The 20,383-nt window shown below is 40.9% G+C and overlaps 1 protein-coding gene across 1 annotated transcript in view; it reads left to right on the top strand.

The window, feature by feature from the left end:
• LOC146616609 (protein mono-ADP-ribosyltransferase PARP14-like) overlaps nucleotides 1–17,043 on the top strand; it is a 35,697-nt gene extending 18,654 nt beyond the window's left edge. The window contains exons 7-14 of the mRNA XM_085374323.1: nucleotides 801–867; nucleotides 1,078–1,227; nucleotides 1,398–1,460; nucleotides 1,678–1,854; nucleotides 14,128–14,352; nucleotides 14,452–14,738; nucleotides 15,135–15,309; nucleotides 16,760–17,043. Of these exons, the coding sequence (XP_085230449.1) occupies nucleotides 801–867; nucleotides 1,078–1,227; nucleotides 1,398–1,460; nucleotides 1,678–1,854; nucleotides 14,128–14,352; nucleotides 14,452–14,738; nucleotides 15,135–15,309; nucleotides 16,760–17,043 (1,428 nt within the window). The remainder of the gene's footprint in view (nucleotides 1–800; nucleotides 868–1,077; nucleotides 1,228–1,397; nucleotides 1,461–1,677; nucleotides 1,855–14,127; nucleotides 14,353–14,451; nucleotides 14,739–15,134; nucleotides 15,310–16,759) is intronic.
• The last annotated feature ends 3,340 nt before the right edge of the window (nucleotides 17,044–20,383 follow it).

Below are 20,383 nucleotides of genomic sequence, written 5' to 3'. Positions count from 1 at the left end.
GAAGTCCAGACGCTTTTCTTTGCAAGCTCCTTTGACTACGATGACCTGGATGACTGAGAACCTTCACAGACACATTGAGCTCATTGCACCACAACCCAGCTGTGGCCCACAATGTGAGTCCCTTGCTCACTGCACCAATGACCTCCCTGATGGCACCATTCTGTTAACAAACAGACACTGGACAGAAACACTGTCCGTGAAGCTGGCCTGGCTAATCTCCATTGTGACTCTCGCCCCAACAAAGCTTCACTTGGTGAGCGACAGTGAAACATGTCAACAGTACACCATGTCAAGTCCTCTCGAACATGTTTCTTGAACATGACAATGAGTTCACTGTACTCAAGTAGCCCTCACAGTCACCATATAAAATCCAATGGAGCAACTTTAGGATGTAGTGGAATGTACCTAATAAAGTCTCAGTGTAGACTGCGAATTAAAAAAATACTACATTCATAAAGTGAAGACATTGCTTACATGCCTTAAACGTGAATTCTAATCAAGAACATGGGAGGCATCTGATTAAATAGCAATTTAGATAAATTTTTAACCCGGCTATTAACGTGCTTGGATCTATTGCAAAATTCATTTTGACGTAGAGTCTTTGGAGAGAGACTCACAACACGGAAATGAACTCTACAGCTGGCCTTAAGTGGCCTTTTAGGAAATTGAATGGCTCTTCTTTGTGAACTTTGTTTTTAAACTCTACGGGTTGCTGCTGGGTATATTGCATTGTTTAACTTCTGTTTTGGTTTAAATATTAGTGTTTTTTTCAGTTGAAGTAGATTGTTTTGTTTTTGCAGGCTTTCACTGATGAATTTAAGAAGTTTCCCAATGCCTCAGGTGATTCAAGTTCTACAAAAACTGAAGGCACATAACATTGTTTGTTTTTAATTTTTTATCACAAATTGCATATTTTCAAAAACCTTATAATGAATAGTCTTTTTGCTACTCAGCTAACTAATAGTTTTACCAACATTAAATTGAAGTGTTTCGAAGTGAAAAGTGTATTTATTTATTTATCCATTAATTTAATTTGTTGGCTTTAGTTGTTCATGTTTTTTCAACTGTTCACGCCAGGACGCCCCTTCTCTAAGCTCACCTCAACCTCAGATATGCATGAGACTAAAATGGGAAATGTGACTATACAGGTAGTCACAGGAGACATAACCAGGGAGACAACAGATATCATTGTCAACTCTTCCAATGAAAGCTTTTCCCTTAAGTCAGGTAAATCATAGAAAAAAGTGGAATATTACAGTTTTGAAAAATAATTATAGTTATATGTATTCTCTCCTCACTATTGCACAGTGGACATAGAAGAATTAAGCATCTTTTTAAATTAAGTATGAAATTACAGAAAAGATGAATCCACCTAATTTTTTTTTAACCTCATCCAGGAGTCTCTAAAGCTATTCTAGATGCAGCTGGTGAGGCTGTTGAAGAGGAATGTCACAATGTTGGTAAGAAATCACTTTTAGATTTTCTAACATTGTACCTCAGAGTAGACTCCACCTATAACAGTTTGTTTTTTCAACAATAAAAATGAAGCTGACTTAATATGAAGCCCAATTTTGTAATCATACTCTAAGATTGCCAATAAAGGAAATATGGCCTAATGAAGCATTCTTATGGTCATTAAGGGTAAAAGACATAAAGATCCACTATCTCCACATTTAGGTGCCAAGTCCAATCCAGGCATGATAATGACTCAGCCAGGTAACCTAAAGTGTAAGAAGATCCTTCACGTGGTTGGAGATTCTGACCCAGTAAAAATCAACAAGGTTGTGAAAGATGCACTTCAGATGTGTGTGAAAAGCTCCTACACCTCTGTATCATTTCCTGCAATTGGCACAGGTGAGATTTGTTCATGTATGTCAGAAGTTCATGATATGGGAAATCTACATACCATAGTTACGTTAAGCCCAAACCAGAAACGTGTATTATGAAACAGGTTATGTTTTGGATTGTGGATCAATAGACATGAAATCACCTTCTACTGACCAATCAATTCTCTGCACAATAGCGATTAAAACAATTACTCTATAAATATTAATGCATGAATTTGCACTAGTTAACTTTATGTCAAATTTGCACACAGTCTAAGCCGGATCTTTACTTACTGTCAAAGCTTTAAACACCAACATCATATGTAGCTGAAGGAACTTCTGAACTGAAAAACTATTGTCAGCAGAAAGTATAGTTGTTTACAAATAGTATGTTTACACATGAAGCAAACTTTTCACTGACAGTAACTCAAAACTGTAAGACCAGAGTGACCAGTCTGTGCACTGCCTGAATTAAGTACAAGAAAACCTACAACTCATGGCCTCACACATGGATCTTGGAATGCCTAGAGCAGATGAAAAAGCACTTCGGACTACCTCAAAACAGTTCTGGCAACTCAGGATCCCACTGACACATCTTTCATAGAGGTGGCAGAGTGGGGGATAAGGGAATGACTAACCCATCACTGAGGGTGAGGTCACTAAGCCAGTTAAACAACTCCTCGGTAGCAGGGCCCCTGGGGTGGATGAGGTTTACCCAAAATTCCTGAAGGATGCTTTAGGGCTGCCTTGGTTAACATTAGTGGTGCAACGGATCACAGTTGATCCAAAATCTGAACCGATCCCACTCCACGGTTCGGTACGCACGTGATCCGAAGAATTGAAAAAGAAAAAAGAAAGTATGTGCATGGTGCGCACGGTCAGTCTGTCAAGTGGTAGTTATGGCCAGCGCTAGCGGTCCAAGTAACGGAGCAGAGGAGTTTGCAGCATTTAAGCAGCCCTTTGCTGCCCAGTCCGACCGGGCTAAAGCTATTACTAAAGCTAATGGGGTGTTTAGCTGCAGACGGGAGGCCGTCGTCTGTTGTGCAAAACAAGGGGTTTAAACTGTGATGAACGTGCTTGAGCCACGCTATGATTTCTTGTTGCGCGTCCACTTCAGTGACATCGTTCCAAGCATGTATGAGCAGGAGAAGTTTAAAGTTATGGCTGAACTGTCCCAGGCATCTTCTGTTGCTCAAACTACAAATGGGTGGAGCTCCTGGGCAACGGAAAGCCACGTGACCGTCACAGCGGAGTGGTAGATACAAAGCCCTGCACTGCCCTATAGATTACATTAGATTAGATGAAACTTTATTTATCCCTCGGGTGGGTTCCTCCGGGAAATTCAGTTTCCAGTAGCACAGCACCGACAGAAGTTGCAAAAATGTGAGCAGAAATATACCACATATACACATTTATAAATACAGAGAATACAAAAGGGATAAATAGAATAAATAGGAATAAGAATACAAGGGAACGGTACATTTTAAGTATTGTGAGTCTATTACACCGTTGGATATTAACAAAAACTATTGCACAGTGAAAAGGCACTACAGCTACTTGTTCCCCTCTCCTCTGTCCCTGTTTCCCCTCCAGCGAGGAGTTAAACAGTTTGTTGCCGTGTGGGACAAAGGACTTTTTAAGTCTGCTGCTCCTTGACTTTGGGAGAAGCAACCTGTCACTGAACAGACTCCTCTGGTTGTTTATAGCCATGTGCAGAGGATGCAGAGGCTGCCCAGCATGGTCCATAATGTCCATATTGCACCTTAATTTGTTTTATATAAGTGCGTGGAATGAGTCTTCAGTTGAATGTTTTTTAATAGGCAAAAAATACTTAAATAAGTAAACGGCGAGTAGAATTTTTGTCTTTTTTTTCTATTTTTGCTGATCCGAAAATTGATCCGATCCATGACTTTAAAACCGTGATCCGATCCGAACCGTGAGATTTTTGATCCGTTGCACCACTAGTCAACATGCCTCTACAATGTTGAATAGAAATCTGGAGCGGTACCTCTGGATTAGAATAGAATAGAATGTGGTTTTTGTCCCGTTTGCAGAACATTGGATGATTTCTTTACCCTCTTGAGGAAATTTGAGGGTACATGGGACTTCATCCAACCAGTGTACATGTGGTTTAATAGACTTTGACCATGTCCCTCTGAGTATTCTGTGGGAGGTGCTTCTGAAGTATGGGGTGTCTGACTATGAGCTATTTGGTCCCTATACAACCGTTGTAAGAGTTTACGTCATACTTGCTTCTGGTGGATGTTGGTCTACACCATGTGGCTGCCCTTTGTCGTTGATTCTGTTAATGATTTTTATGGACAAAATTTCTAGGTGTAACCAAGTAGCAGATGGCTTTCATTTGGGTGGTCTCAGAATCTTGTCTCTGCTTTTTGTAGACAATGTGGTTCTATTTCTGTGGGAGATCAACAAATGTATTGGGGCTGTAGCTGCAGTGATGAAAAGAGGTGGTGATGTGTTTACCAGTCTATCTACATCCCTACTGTCACCTATGGTCACAAGCTCAGGGTTGTGACCAAAAGAACAAGATCACGGATGAAAGTGGCAGAAATGAGCTTTCTCTGAATGGTGACTGTTATCTCTCTTAGAGATAGGGTGAGGAGTTCAGCCACCTGGGTCGGGCTTAGAGTAGGGTTTGTTCTCCTCCACATTGAAAGGAAACAGTTGAGATGGTTCAGGCAGGAAATAACAGCTAGATCTTTTTGCGCAGGATTTTTGTATACTCAATATAAACAGCCATGTCATCTTCTTTCTACCTCACTCACATGACACACACAGCTTGCTCCCTGAGTCATTTCCTGTTGGGATTTTTCATTGTACCATTATCCAAGATGGGTAAAAGCTACTTCTTTCTAAATTAAGGTAAACATTATGTAGCGCCTCTACTCAGCACCAGTACACACTCACTTTAAATAGAGACCCTAGACATCTTTCTAGGTTCAGGAGGAGGTTTTGTTTTGGAGACTCACAAAAGGAGTTGGCTTGGAAGTGAATAACTGGGACCTTTATTGCCTCAGTACCATTTATACACATATACAACACAATAACCCAAATTGCACACTAATAGTGCATTTTAAAGGTGAATACATGTAAAACAAAACAAAATAAAGACATTTAAGTGGAAGATTTATACTGAACAGTATCAGAGCTCTTGGGAATGAATGAAACAGATTAAAGTGTTCCTGTTGTGACGTTTGAATTGTCCAGTCTGAATTGTCCTTTAAAGTCGTTGAAAACCCAAACAGGTGTACTGTAGGGGAATTGTCAGTGTGCAAACCCTATTATCCGGGTAGGAAAAGTAGTGCATAGGGCTTATCTGTAATCCAGGGTTGCTTGAATCAGTTTCTCAGGCAAATCCCACAATCCGATCGCATGGCTGGCCACACCATTTCACGATCATCCAGGATCTCATTTGGGCTGTTCTCGCCGTCAGTGGTTCTCCAGAATTCTTCTAGTAGTTCAAAAAAACCAATCGGGATTTTCAGACACAAATAACTTGACAGACGTTATTCCCTTTGTGGTCAGAGTTCGGGGCCAAGATACTTTTTCCATGCGCTCCGACACGTACTTGACCGCCATCAGAGGGAAAATCTCACAGGAAGAGAGAGGTAATACTTCCTGCGCACTAGACGCAAGGTCATCAGAACACAAGACTGCATCACAGCGCCCCCTTGTGACAATAACAGGCTATAGCCTTAGATTACAAAAAGGGATTTTGCAGCCCTGTATTTCACATGGGTTACACCCTCCCCCTTTGACCCAGCATGAGCCCCTTCATGCGTCACGCTGTGGTCTACAGATGAACTCTCATAGTCACCTATCGTATAAAGTGCTTGGTTAAAGCTCTCTATGAGGCTCTGCGCAAAGGAAATTAAGGGATTTCCCAACTCAGGATAATGGAAGCGCCTTGGTGGTCGACGTGTCCTTTCTGACTTACGAACATGGTCATTTTTTTCTGCACTGTCAACAGTTTCCTTATGCTCCAGAGCTACCTCAGGGGTTTGTGGGTTCAGATCAATGGTTTCCATAGCTATAGGAGCCTCTACATCAATGGACGGTACATCAATGCTGTCTTCAGCCACAGCTGATTTTTGATTAGTCATAGTTGGTAAAGTTATATCGTCTTCAGTAGGGTGTTGCTCAGCCACAACATCTGGCTCCTCTCCTTCAGCTACTTCAGGAGGTACCCCTACAGGCTCTGCAGGCAGCAAGGGGGAGCTGCCTCTGCAAGGCTCATCCTGAGGCTGAGGGTTTACACAGTCTGCTGGCGTAGCTGGTATACAACTACCCTCCGGTACTGTTTTTCCTGTTTGCTGTCGTCTCTTCGGGATTTCAAACACCTGAACCAACTTTCCAGGAATGACAGAAGACTGCCTAGGATAGACAGGTGAGTCATCTTCAGATTCTGATTGCTCCTCCAGTAACAGAGGCTGACTGCGCCTCGTTCTTGGCCTGCAACTCTTTGGCTTGACCTGGTCAACTTCCTCAGCTTCAGATAAGTCACCACAAGGGAGTAAGAGATCCCTGTGAAGAGTTCGAATAGGACCATCTCCATTCATAGGCTGTACAACATACACAGGTAGGTCTACCATCTTTTCCACCACTCTGTACATGGTTGACTCCCACTTATCTGCAAGTTTGTGTTTATTCCGAAGTCGCAGGTTCCGCACTAGCACTTGATCACCTTTCTCCAAAGTTGACTCCCTGACAGTTTTGTCAAAACGGCGTTTATTCCGTTCAGCAACCTTCTGAGAGTTTTTGGCAGCGATCTGATAGCTCTCTTGAAGGCGAGCCTTCAGAGCTCTCACATACTGAGAGTGAGATGTAGGAGAGCCATCTTTAACTGGCAGGCAGAATGCAATATCCACGGGAAGCCTCGGCTGGCGACCAAACATTAACTCGTATGGGCTAAACCCAGCGGTCTCGTTCTTGGTGCAATTATAGGCGTGAGTTAGTGGTTTCACATAATCGCGCCAATGAGTTTTCTCTTTGTCTCGTAGAGTTCCTAACATGCCAAGAAGAGTTCAGTTGAACCGTTCAACTGGGTTTCCCCGTGGATGATAAGGACTGGTGCGCACCTTCGTGATACCAGCTAGGGCACAGAGCTCTTTAATGAGTTGGGACTCAAAATCCCTGCCCTGATCACTAAGCAGGCGCTCAGGAAAACCATAATGCACCAGAAACTGCTCCCAAAGACACTTCGCAACTGTTGTAGCCTTTTGGTCTTTTGTTGGCATAGCAACAGCGTATTTGGTGAAATGATCAGTTATGACCAAAATGTCTTTGGTGTTGTGACTGTCAGGCTCCAAGGATAAATAGTCCATGCATACGAGTTCCATGGGACGGGTTGTTTGGATACTCACAAGAGGTGCTGCTCTTTCAGGAAGGGTCTTCCTTCTAACACAACGTCCGCAAGACTTAATCTTTCTCTCTACATCAGTTGCCATTTTAGGCCAATAAAATCTTGACCTAACCAAGTCGAGGGTTCTTTCCAAACCCATATGCCCCATGTCGTCATGAAGGCAAGTGAGAATGGTGGACCTTAAAGACTCAGGGACGACAAGCTGAAAGGTGACATTTTCACATGATTTGCGGGTTCTGTAGAGGAGACCATTTTTCAGTTCCAAACGTTTCCACTCTTTGAGCATTAGTTTAAGCTCTAAGGATGCAGAGTTAGGATTGGAATTTGCCTCACCTCCATTTTCTAACATGTTGACCACATACCCAATAATTGGGTCAGACCTCTGATGCTGTTGGAGTTCTACCTCACTATAGGTAGGTATGACAGAACAACCTAATGTTCCATCATCTGCGTAGACGTCTGGCACCGCATCGGTATGTAGAGCAAGGGACTCTACCAAAGTGATAGAAGGTAGGCTATTGTCAGATTCACCTAAGAGATGACGGTGGCACAAGACACTGAATGTGTCAGCTGTCACATCTTGTCTGTTGGGAGATGAAGAGAGATGATGGGAAGCGAATTGTTTCATTCGCTCTTTTTCTTCAAGAGAAGCATAGTCATCATCCACAGTATCATGTGGCCGCCTAGAGAGGCCATCTGCATCTTGATTGCTCTTACCAGCACGATACTTAATATTAAAGTCGAAGGTGGAGAGAGCGGCCAACCAGCGATAGCTGGCAGCATCAAGCTTGGCTGACTTCAAAACATAGGTCAATGGGTTGTTGTCCGTTAAAACCGTGAATGTGTTCCCGTAGAGATAATCTTGGAACTTCTCTACAATGGACCACTTTAATGCAAGAAATTCCAGTTTATGAGCTGGATACCGCTTTTCACTGGGTGAAAGTCCTCTACTTGCGTAGGCAATAACCCTCACTTCACCATCCTGTTCTTGATACAAGGCTGCCCCTAACCCAGCTTTAAACTGGGTTAGGGGCTCGCATCAGTATGGAGGACGTATGGTAATTTTGGGTTAGCATATCCAAGCACTGGAGCTGATGTCAGTTTCACTATGATTACCTCAAAAGCTTCCTGACAAGCAGGGGTCCAACGGCTGGAAAGAGGCTCTTTAGGGTTCAAGTATCCGCTAGGACCGGGTGTCACCTTTCTGCCCTTCCTGTATGGTGGGTAGCCTTTGGTAAGATCATTCAGGGGTTTGACAATTTTTGAATAGTCCTTCACAAACCGTCGATAGTACCCTGCAAAGCCTAGGAAAGACTTGAGGTCACTGAGCGTCTGGGGTCTTGGCCAGGTTTTGAGAGCTCTGACCTTCTCAGGATCGGTCTCTACACCTTTGGTAGACACGATGTGTCCTAGGTATCGCACAGAACTTTGGAAGAAGGAGCACTTTTTGGGAGAAAGTTTCAACCCATATTCTCTCAGTTGCTGAAGGACATGTAGAAGCCTGGTTTCATGTTCCTCCAAAGTGCTGGAGAACACGATGATGTCATCTATGAACACCAGAACTTCTTTCAAATTGAGGCTGCCCATACACCGTTCCATTAAGCGCTGGAAGGTGCTCGGAGCGTTGGTGATCCCCTGGGGCATACGGTTAAACTTGTAAAATCCCAAGGGGCACACAAAAGCTGTCTTGGGCTTATCACATTCCTCCATCTCAATCTGGTAATAACCAGACTTGAGATCCATTACTGAAAACCATTTGGATCCAGCAAGGGCTGAGAAAGCCTCTTCAAGGTTTGGAAGTGCGTACGCATCTCGTATTGTTAACGCATTGAGCTTACGATAATCAATACAAAGACGGACCTCTCCATTCTTCTTTTTAACCACCACAATCGGTGAAGCATAAGGGGACTCTGATTCACGGATTACTCCTGCATCAAGGAGTGCTTGCAAGTGCTTCCTCACAGCTTCATAATCATTTGGGTGGATTGGCCTGGACTTTTGCTTAAAGGGTGCTTCGTCCTTTAAGTTTATGTGATGTTTCACTTTAGATACATGTCCAAGATCCAAATCATGCTGGGCAAAAACATCAGCATAGGCACTTAGACGCTGGGTAACCCTCTCTTTCCACTCCTGCGGGAGGGGAGAATTGCCAAAGTCAAATGTCAAATCTGGGTGAGCAGGTTCATCAACTGGCTGTGCAGTAACATTATAACATTTCACAGTGTCATCATTTTTGGTTGAAATGGGTGATTCGTCATATATCTTTGCAGGACTATGGAGCTCTGCAATGACACATCTAGAAGGCAGTGTTACGTCATGCTCAGTTTCATTTCTCACCCATATAGGTAACCTATGAGGATGCTTCTTGGGCAAAGTGACAAGACAGCACTCCACAAAAATTCCCCCTGGTAAGGTGGATGTCGTTGGCTGTTCAACAATGGCACATTCACCAGCACTGCTGGATCTGACACAGCCTTCAAGGAGGACCCTTACCTTGAGCTGGTACTACGTGTTGCACCTTGCCCTTAAGAGTTACAAAGCCATCGTTTCTGGCTAGGTTTATCTCTCTCCTGACCTTGAGTGTACGGAGGATCTGCCTGTAGCCATAGACCGACGACAAATCATTGGGATCTTTACCTTGACAATATTCGTCGTACAGAACATCAAGTGCATTTGTCCCAATCAGCACAGGCAAGTCACAGTTAGAGCGTAAGTCAGGTACTACTAAAGCAAGGCTAGAAACCTCAGGCTCAGTTTCAATAAAGCTTTTTGGAAACTTAAGGCTGATGGGTATGTATCCCAAGTAAGGAACATTTTGGCCACTAGCAGCCTCAACATCCAGGCCACTGATAGGCTGAATGGGATGTTCTGAAAGATTGGTGTTGTAAAATGAAGCTGACACTGTGGTCACTTGAGACCCAGTGTCAAGGAGACAACTGCAATTGACTCCCGACACGGTAACATTTGCTGTACATTTCTGTCCTACAAGTCCCTTGGGTAACCTAATCTGGGGTCGTGCTGCACGAGAGAGAGAAGATGCTTTGCTCTGAGGTTCCAGTTTGGGACGTTCATGATTACTTTCAGTTCCTGGTAGTCCCTCCCCAGAAACTGATTTTAGTTTAAAGCTGACATATTCTGTTCCTCCCAGACTTGTAGTTTTTGGTTGAACTCCTTACGTTTCATTTCAACTAGTTCAGGGTTTGGTTCATTGCTGCAAGAGGGAGCAATATGACCATCCTCGCCGCACCTGAAGCAGTACCATGGGCGTGGCTTCTTAGTGGGCTTAGTCTCACTTGGGTCAGATTTCTCTTTAGGAAGAATCTTGAACTTAGGTTTGGTTTTCTTATTTGGCTTGTCAGAGTTCTGGCTTGAACTGTCAATAGCTGATGCTTTCAGTGAAGCCACTTGGGCTTGTAGCTTTGCAAGTTTCCTTTCTAACTTATGTGCATCAAAAGGCACTAGCCTATCATTAACAGCTGATACGTCTGTATCATCAGTGACATACTCTCCTACTTCAAGGGAGTTCAAATGTGCCTTAGGTTTAGAAATGCCTAAGTGCTGTTTCATTCGGCTGGACTTTGCCGCTTGCCGGTCCTCCTCAGTACGTAGCATGAGGAGCAACTCTGGAAATGAAGGTGGCTTGTCCTTCTTCTGCTCAAGCTGCAAGGTTGTGATCAAGCTGTTGTTCCAGCAACCTCTACAAAACTGTTTAAGCAGTTGGCGATCTGAATCATTTGTAGTGATGCCACCTCTTTTAATGACTTTACTCAGGGTTATCTGCAACCGCTGTAAATAGGCAGAAGGCTTTTCACCTGAGTTCTGGTTTGTGCTCAGGAATTTGGCAAAAAGCTCATCCCCATCATCAACAGTACCATACGCTGAGTCAAGAAGGCTGAGATAGTCATGGGGAGAAGCGTTAGGACCAAGGTGCTTTACAATGTTAGCAGCTGGTGGAAGAAGGCTCTCAACTATTTTCCTTACCATATGTTTGTCAGATATGGTACAATCTATGAGGTGGAATTCAACATTGTTGCGCCACGTATCATAATCAGCTTCGAAAGTAGAGCAAGGGGTTTTCCCCGAGAAGGGCCTGAGCTTTGCATGACCTTGAGAAGGCATTTCATTGTTCTTAATGACATGCTCAACTACTACTCTCTGTACTTCAGGTGTAGTGAGCTGTTCAGGTGGTAAGTAGATAGTGGTTTTTCTGTGCGAGGGAGTCACTTCTACACTTGGAGAGGATGAGTGAGAGTCATGCTCAGGCAAGTGGGTTAAATCACTGCCCAGTTTAAGAGGACTTTGATGCTCTATGATGGCTGGTTCATCTTGGTCTGTGTCACTAGTGAGCTGCAGATTCTGATTAGGCACTGTTACATTTGGCCCAACTGCGGGATCACTCTCAGTGGACTTCTTCATTCTGGCCAGCTCATCTAGTAAAACCTTCTCAAAATCTGCACCACTCAGTTTAGCAAGCCCTTTCAGTTCAGTTAGGTAAGAATGGGTTAAACATGAACCCCTGTCTGCAGCATACAGCGCAGACAGAAGCTGGATATGATGGACAACACCTGGGTTACGGCTTTGTCTTTTGCAAGGCAAGCTATCCTTAAGGAACTGGACTGGTTCACCTGATTGGAACTCCACAATGGCTGTGTTTTTAAACTGTGCCTCTGTGCTAGTTACTTTGATTACTCTTCCAATAGAACCAAACTGCCCTAAGTAATCAATAACCTCATTGTCAACCTCATCGCCTGTTAACCCTCCTACTAGGACAGAGTTAGGTACTTTGACACCTTCACTTTGGATTACATCCATGTTGTCTTATTGCTCCAACCCAGAATGTCATGGACAATTGTAATGATTTGACCCAAAAGGCATGAAAGCACCAGTTGCTCAACTTCCAAAAATAAAAGGAATTAAACCTCCTGGCTGGCTCGCCACGTTTTGTGTAGCGCCTCTACTCAGCACCAGTACACACTCACTTTAAATAGAGACCCTAGACATCTTTCTAGGTTCAGGAGGAGGTTTTGTTTTGGAGACTCACAAAAGGAGTTGGCTTGGAAGTGAATAACTGGGACCTTTATTGCCTCAGTACCATTTATACACATATACAACACAATAACCCAAATTGCACACTAATAGTGCATTTTAAAGGTGAATACATGTAAAACAAAACAAAATAAAGACATTTAAGTGGAAGATTTATACTGAACAGTATCAGAGCTCTTGGGAATGAATGAAACAGATTAAAGTGTTCCTGTTGTGACGTTTGAATTGTCCAGTCTGAATTGTCCTTTAAAGTCGTTGAAAACCCAAACAGGTGTACTGTAGGGGAATTGTCAGTGTGCAAACCCTATTATCCGGGTAGGAAAAGTAGTGCATAGGGCTTATCTGTAATCCAGGGTTGCTTGAATCAGTTTCTCGGGCAAATCCCACAATCCGATCGCATGGCTGGCCACACCATTTCACGATCATCCAGGATCTCATTTGGGCTGTTCTCGCCGTCAGTGGTTCTCCAGAATTCTTCTAGTAGTTCAAAAAAACCAATCGGGATTTTCAGACACAAATAACTTGACAGACCTTTGTGGTCAGAGTTCGGGGCCAAGATACTTTTTCCATGCGCTCCGACACGTACTTGACCGCCATCAGAGGGAAAATCTCACAGGAAGAGAGAGGTAATACTTCCTGCGCACTAGACGCAAGGTCATCAGAACACAAGACTGCATCACAGCGCCCCCTTGTGACAATAACAGGCTATAGCCTTAGATTACAAAAAGGGATTTTGCAGCCCTGTATTTCACATGGGTTACAATTACATTCATTTCATTAAAATAGTTAAATTTTCCAACTCATTTTAAACATTACTTTATTCCAATGCAATTGTTTGGTTAGCAAAATAAAAAAAAGAATTCTGTATTCTTTTCATTTATAATCTTCTGTGATCATGATCTATGTGCTGCAGCCATGGTGGGTGAATTTCTGTGATCTTCAGCCCTTTTTATGCAGAAATTCCATATAAGTCTGCTTGATATTTGTTCTTCTTCAGTATGCCTCAAACACTAATAGGCACACAATACTGTAGCCTTTAAAATACCGTAATCTAAGCTCTGTTTTGCTAAATGAGGGCTACACACCTCTTAAGCTTTATGGTGAAACAAAAAAAGTCTAAATTTCCCTGGCCAGATAGTTTTTTGCAGTCTGCTTGGATTCACAAAAATTGCAGTCCAAACCAAATTGTTTGTATCTTTTAAGGTAGAGGGCATGAGGGTGTGCAATGGCAAAATAAGTAAAATATCCAAAGGCAGGTTCTAAGATGGTACGCTTCTGTAACAATGACTAAAGATTTTTTGACAGAGATGAACTTTTGAATCTGGATCATCCAGTTAACAGTGGGACCCATTATGTATGCAAGGGACTTAGGTACACAATAAAAAAAACAAAAAAAAAACTATGGAAATAAAGCGAAACCCATCATTTTTGAATTGGTATGTTTCTGTGTTTCATTTTTTTTCATTGTTATTAACCACACATTAAATTTTGGAATTTATGAATTGAATGTTACCATTTATGGAAACTTCCATTAAAAAAACAAAACAAACAAAAACAGTGTACATGAAATTTATGTTTCAGTAAGATAACTGATTAGCTAATATAAACTCTGTAACAACTTCTACTGTAAAAACTTTGTAGTTTTTGTAGTCTTATGTCTATTCTTAGAAATGAAACTTGCTAGCGTTTACACCTGATTATCAGACAACGTAACTACTAAAGTTCTGTCTGTGTAACTTGCATCAATTTAGAGAAAGTCTTTGATGCCCTGGAAATCTTACTGACAAACCTTGAGACTACACATATTCAGCATGTACCTTTAACAAATCAATTCTTCAAATTATAATTATAGTATTATGGGGTTTTTTTTAGGTCAAGGTAATGTAAAAGCAAGACTGGTGGCAGATGCCATGTTGGATGCAGTAATTGATGTGTTGAGCCAAAACTCTTTCGGTCCCCTGACCACAATCCGCATAGTTATTTTCCAGAAACCTATGCTAAAAGACTTCCACAGCAGCCTGGAACAGAGAGCAGCTACTGATCCTAATCCCAAGGAAAAACGAAAGGGGGCCTGGAGAGGCATTTGCAAAATCAAAGGTAAAAATATGTATAAGAAAAACCTACTAGGACTGTTCTAGTGTCTCCAGTTGGTGTTGAACCTTAATTTCTAATGTTTTTGATTTTTTTTTTTTTCAGAAATGTTTATGGGTGGAAATACTGATGCTACTTGCTTCCACATTTGTGGTGACACTCAGGCTGATGTAAAATTAGCCAAGAAACTGATCCAAAAACTTCAGACGATCAAAATTGAAGACAACACTGAGATGCTAAGCAGGAAAAGAGATGATGGCATTCCGGGGCACTGGGAACTCATGCCAGCTACCCCATGTCAGGTTTTTGCGATACAGGCCAATACATCAGAATATGATGAAATCCTGAAGCTGTTCCAGGCATCATGCAATCAAACTGTTGATGTTACAAAGGTAGCATTAACAATTTGGTCTTTTAATTTCTTATTTATCACTCAGATCACTAGAGCAGAAAGTTTTTGGTGGATGCATGGATAATGACTGATTATTTCAAAAAATGATTTTAATCAAATTTGTTTAAAATTACTTCCATAGAAAAGTTTTTTGGGTAATAAAATGTCCACAAAAGAATCTCTCACTCAAAATGTATTTAATGTATTTAAAATGTATTTTTGTACATACGTTCAGGGATTTATGCAGTCAAACTGTTATGAAATTAGCATTAAACATTATTTTTTAGCTTTTAAAAAAAAAGTCTCTTTCAAGGAAAACAGATTAACTTATTTTGACTAAAAGTAGTTAAAATAAACTTACATCAGTCTACACAAAAAGCACTTTTCTTCTTCTCAGATTGAGCGTATCCAGAATCCTGGATTGTGGAAGTGTCTACAGATCAAGAAGCGTGACTTGGAGTTGAGAAATGGTCATCAGAATAACGAGAGACGCCTTTTCCATGGTACCTGCAACACAAATGTGCCAAATATTAATAAGCGAGGTTTCAACAGGAGCTATGCAGGAAAGAATGGTGAGATGTTTGTGGACCATGTTTGTGGATCATAACAGAAAACATCAAATATTTAAACTGAGATGTTTGACTTTTTATAAAAAAAAATATTACCTCATTTTGAATTTAGCAACACAGCTCAAAAAAGTTAGGGACACAAAGAGACTGGAAAATAAGTGGTCCCAAAAAGCAACAGCCAAAGGGTCATTTTGCAACTAATTAGTACAACTGATCAGTAACATGAAAGGGTATAAAACATACCATCTTAGAGAGGCAAAGTTTCCCAGAAAAACGGGCCTAGGTTCAACAGTGAGCAAACTGTTGAACACTTTCAAAAAAATATTAATCAATGTGAATTTGAGAATACTTTGAATACTTCATTATCTACAGTACATAATATCAACAAAAGACTGAGAGAATCTGTCTTTGGAATAAACAGCTTCCACATTTGGAAAGATATCACTAATGCGGAAAGATATATACAGGTTTTAGAGCAACATATAATTCTCATTCAAGACCCAGCTACAGTGGGGCACAAGGCAGTGTACTCCTAGTAACAGACCCAAGCCTGGATAAATGGCGAGGGTTGTGTAAGGAAGGACATCCTGTGGAAAATCTTGTCCAAATCAAACATGCAGATCATAAAGATTGAGATTACCATGCCAGATCCATTGGGGACTGGGTTAACACCAACCACCTCTGGTGCTGTTGGAGAGAGGCTATTGTGGAAAGTGTGCTAGTGTGTGGGTAAGGGTGATTTCTCAAAGACAATAAAGAGGACAGGTGCAATTCGTGTTAAGCAGCAGCAAAGGGGAGCGAGCTGTTTGATATGACAGATAGAAGGAGGACAGATGCATTGTTACTGCAGGAGATGAGGTGGAAGGGAAGCAAGGCCAGGACCTCTGGAGATGGATTCAACCTGTTCTACCATGGTATAGACAGGAAGGAAAACAGATTAGGTGCAATCTTGAATTAAGAGTATGTGAATAGTATCATCAAGGCAGAATAAGGTTGAAGAGGATGTCAGACCAGGGTAATGTTAAATGTATGTATGTCTTATAGGTGTGATGTCAGAAGAGAGAGGAATTCTGGAGTAAGTTTGATGAGGTGTTAGACTGCCATGAGTTGAGAGAGAGCAGTGACTGAAGTAAATGTCACTAGAATTTCAGTTATTACACTCAGTTTGAATGTCTGTCTCCACAGTATGTTGCATTGTAAATAGAATCTTAGTTTATGAGATTAGCAAATCATTCCTTTCTGTTTTATTTAAAAAAATGTTTTGCCCCCGCTTTTTTGAAATTGGGTTTTAGTATTTAAGTTTGGAGTGCTGTGACTCCTACTATTATTATTATTATTAATAGTAGTAGTCATTACTATTATTATTATTAATCATAATAATAATCATAATGGCAGATAATATGTTATATCTTTTTCATTGATTTCTCTTCTTTTCTCTCTCTTCTATTTTCAGCTACATGCTACGGCAATGGCACATATTTTGCTGTCAATGCAAGTTACTCTGCTAGCAATACCTACTCCAAGCCTAATCAGAACGGGGAGAAGTTTATATACGTCTGCCGAGTTTTGACTGGTGACTTCACTGTTGGAAAACAAGGCATGATTGAACCACCAGTGAAAGGCCCCGCCTCCACTGACCTGTACGACAGTGTTGTGGACAAAACCCCCAATCCCACCATGTTTGTTGTCTTCCATGATGCCCAGGCGTATCCTGAATATTTGATTACATTCAAGTGAATTAGATAAAAACCTCAAGAAACAGCTCTTAGAACAGTCTGTAGCCTGATTTTTACCTGCACTGTTTTTGATGCATATGTACATCAGATCAAGAATCATTTTTAGCTTTATAAGAAAACGGAAATTTGCTGCTGTTCAAATAAACAAGCCCTCAGAAAAAAATAAAGCACAACAATTTAATCTTTAGTATACAATACTTTAAAATGACTTACCTACATTTTGTCTCTAATTTATGACTGTTAAAGGAAAATATGTCATAGTCTGGAATTTTTATATGTTTGTACTTTTTTTTCTGAACAGCATCTGTTCAATGTTTTTAGTAATTTCTTTGAACATATATAAATATCTTCCAATTAGACACAGGTAAAAAAGATGCTCTTGTTTTCAATGAAAGTGATTGAGAGGAACAGCCAGCCAGATCTGAAAATCTGTCCATAATTTTGATGAATTTCTAGGTATAGCCAGCTGGAGGACGGCTTACACTTAGGTCGTTTTAGAATCTCATTCCTGCTTTTTGCAGATGATGTGATTTTGTTGGCTTCACCAGGTGGTGGCCTCAAGCTTGCACGATTTACAGCTGGATGGGAGGCAACGTGAGTGAAAATAATCGTCTCCAAATCTGAGGCCATGGTGCTCAGCTGGGAAAAGGTGGAGCGCACACTCTAGGTCAGGGATAAGTTACTGCACCAAGTGGAGGAGTTTAAGTATCTCGGGATACTAGGGGAGAGGGAGATCAAACTAAGGGTCAAAATGTTTCCAGATATCTTTCAATATTTCAATATTCTCTTGTTTAACCTTCTTTAGTGCATCAGATTGGGTAATTATATTACTCTTTAATACTGCTTTATATGCATCCTCCATCAGGGGTGGTGCTACTATTCCATTTAATTTTGTATCTGTTTAATTTACCGTTTCATCTTGAACCTTTGGATTGTTTAAGATATTCAAGTTCAGTTTCCATATGGTAAATTATTATTAAAACATTATTAATGCAAATTGTCAACCAATTAGGTGAATGATCTAAAATATCAACTGTTTGGATTTTGTGCCTGTTTCCCTTGAAAGAGGTCATAAATGTTAAAGTCTGTCATATAAGTTCATCTTGAACCTGGTTTGAGATAAATGGTTAAAGATGAATGCTGTCTGTCTCATAATGACTCAGTGACTCAATGTGAAGAGAAATTGTAGAAGGCAAAGGAACTCAGACTCAAGATATCTTAATACATGTGCACACATGGACGACCCCCCCTCATCGCCCAGATCCATCCCGCAGCAACGTGTGCAGGGCAGATATGAGTGAGAGGGAAGACCGCCCAGTGCATCCAGAGCTTTCTTTATTTATCCTTCAAGGAAGTAGGAGTGGCATGTTCAGAATACAAAAACATTTCCATATTAGGAAAAAGAGACCGTTAGCTTGCCTGTTGACAAAGGAGGTAGTATGTATAGAAATGCAGACATTCCATAAAAGGGAAGAGAGAGAGGGGGAGCGCCAGTCTGTCTGTTTAAAACCGGATGTCACCACATTCCTCTAAACATATGGCTTCAATCTCTCTCTCTCTGTGTTGGCTCCAATTCACAAACTCCTCTTCTTTAACGAAGCTACAACTAAGCATAATTCACAAAATTAAAAAAAATCTCTCAACACTCAATAACTCGTAATGACTCACAATCACCTGGTTGTGACTATTCTTTGCCCCTCGGAACTGGCAGGTACATAACCACCACAAAAAGCTAACTACTACAAATAAGAACATACGGCAAGAGAATGTCCAATAGAGCTTCCAAAGTAGGAAGTTTGTTGATAGAGAGCAGCTTTGATGAACGAGATTCCTTTGCCCAAGAGTCCTGGCACAGTCTACACTAAGGGTGTCAAACTCATTTTGCACGCCTCGGTTTTCTGATAAATGTGTTTCCTATAGAAAGACGCACCTTTTCCTTCCTCAACTTTGATAAGATTTCATTACTTTTAATTGGATTAAACATTTCATTGACATTAAAAGACAGAACGTTTATGGCTTGAATGCTGTCTGCTGTGATCAACTGCAGAGTCTTTGTTTGCAAGCTCTTATGTTTATGTAAAATTTTCTATGACTTAACTTTTTAACCCTCTCAAGGCAGACGTTGCCGATTTGCAACAGTTAAAAACTAACAACCTGATTACCCCACATACATATTTTATGAGTTTTTTTTACTCAGAAGTACCACTGCAGGACTTGGTTGTGCATTAGCAACAAAAAACTTAATTTGAGCCTGAGAGGGTTAAATTCAAAACTCCATTTTGCTCACAAAAGGACTAAATAATATATACACAGATATATCCAGTTCAGGGGATAATTATTTAATCTCCTGCTGAATATGCTCACTTACAAAGAAAGGAATGGTGGACTATAGCAGACTTTTCTTGGATGTTTTAACTAATATAATAATTAAATTCAGGTGTTCCAATCACTTCAGTGGCCACAGGTGTATAAAAACAAGTACCGAGGCATCCAGATTGCTTAAAGAGTCTGGATCTCAACATTTTATTGCACAAGTGTTCTTTTCCACTATTGAACTGAACAAAAGGCAGTCAACAGCTTAAGAAGAGCTTTGAATGTCCTTCAAGAAGTCTGAAGAAAAGTATTTAAAGCAATTTCAAAAAGCTTCTTTAAGAGAATTTAGGATTTCTTGAACAATAAAGGTAGTCATATCAAATATTGACTTGAAAACTCTGTTTTTTTGCCATTCAATTCAATTCAATTTTATTTTATTTATATAGCTCCAATTTACACCACTGACCTCAAGGTGCTTAATATTTTAAGATAAACACCCTACAATAATAGAGAGAACACCCAAAAATCAAACAATCCCCTATCAGCAAGCACTTGAGACAGTTGGAAGAAAAACTCCCTTTTAACAGAAACACATCTCAGGCAGAACCCGGCTCAGGGAGGGGCGGCCAGAAGAGAGCAGGGAGACTGTATTTGCATTCATTGTCTCCATTTATTGTTGCACCCATTTCCAATTTTCCCAGAAAATTAGGTCAAAACTTTTGCACTGTTTAACACAGAAAACATAACACAGCAGTACTGTGGTTTGATATAAACATTGTAGTAACTGTCTGACAGTCTGATAGCTGTAACTGTCCACAGAGACCGAGTTAAAAAGATGAACAGTGATGAAGGGCTAACCACTCTCTCCTTACACTAATGCTCATGTTGTTGAAAAATGAAAATTGAGTAAAGTGAATAATTTTTTCTTTCTTTGTAATTTATAGAAAATTTCTGTGTTTTATTCTAATGTTTCCATATTTGCAGTCTATTTAAAAGTCGAGCATCTGTTTCAGAAATGTGCAATTCTG

This window comes from Diplotaxodon limnothrissa, linkage group LG16 (genome assembly GCF_057381915.1).
Source record: "Diplotaxodon limnothrissa isolate DT_005_m linkage group LG16, D_limnothrissa_male_GT1.1, whole genome shotgun sequence".
Classification (NCBI taxonomy): domain Eukaryota; kingdom Metazoa; phylum Chordata; class Actinopteri; order Cichliformes; family Cichlidae; genus Diplotaxodon; species Diplotaxodon limnothrissa.
The sequence above is the reverse complement of the archived record's forward strand: the minus strand, read 5'-3'. Positions and strand labels throughout refer to the sequence as shown.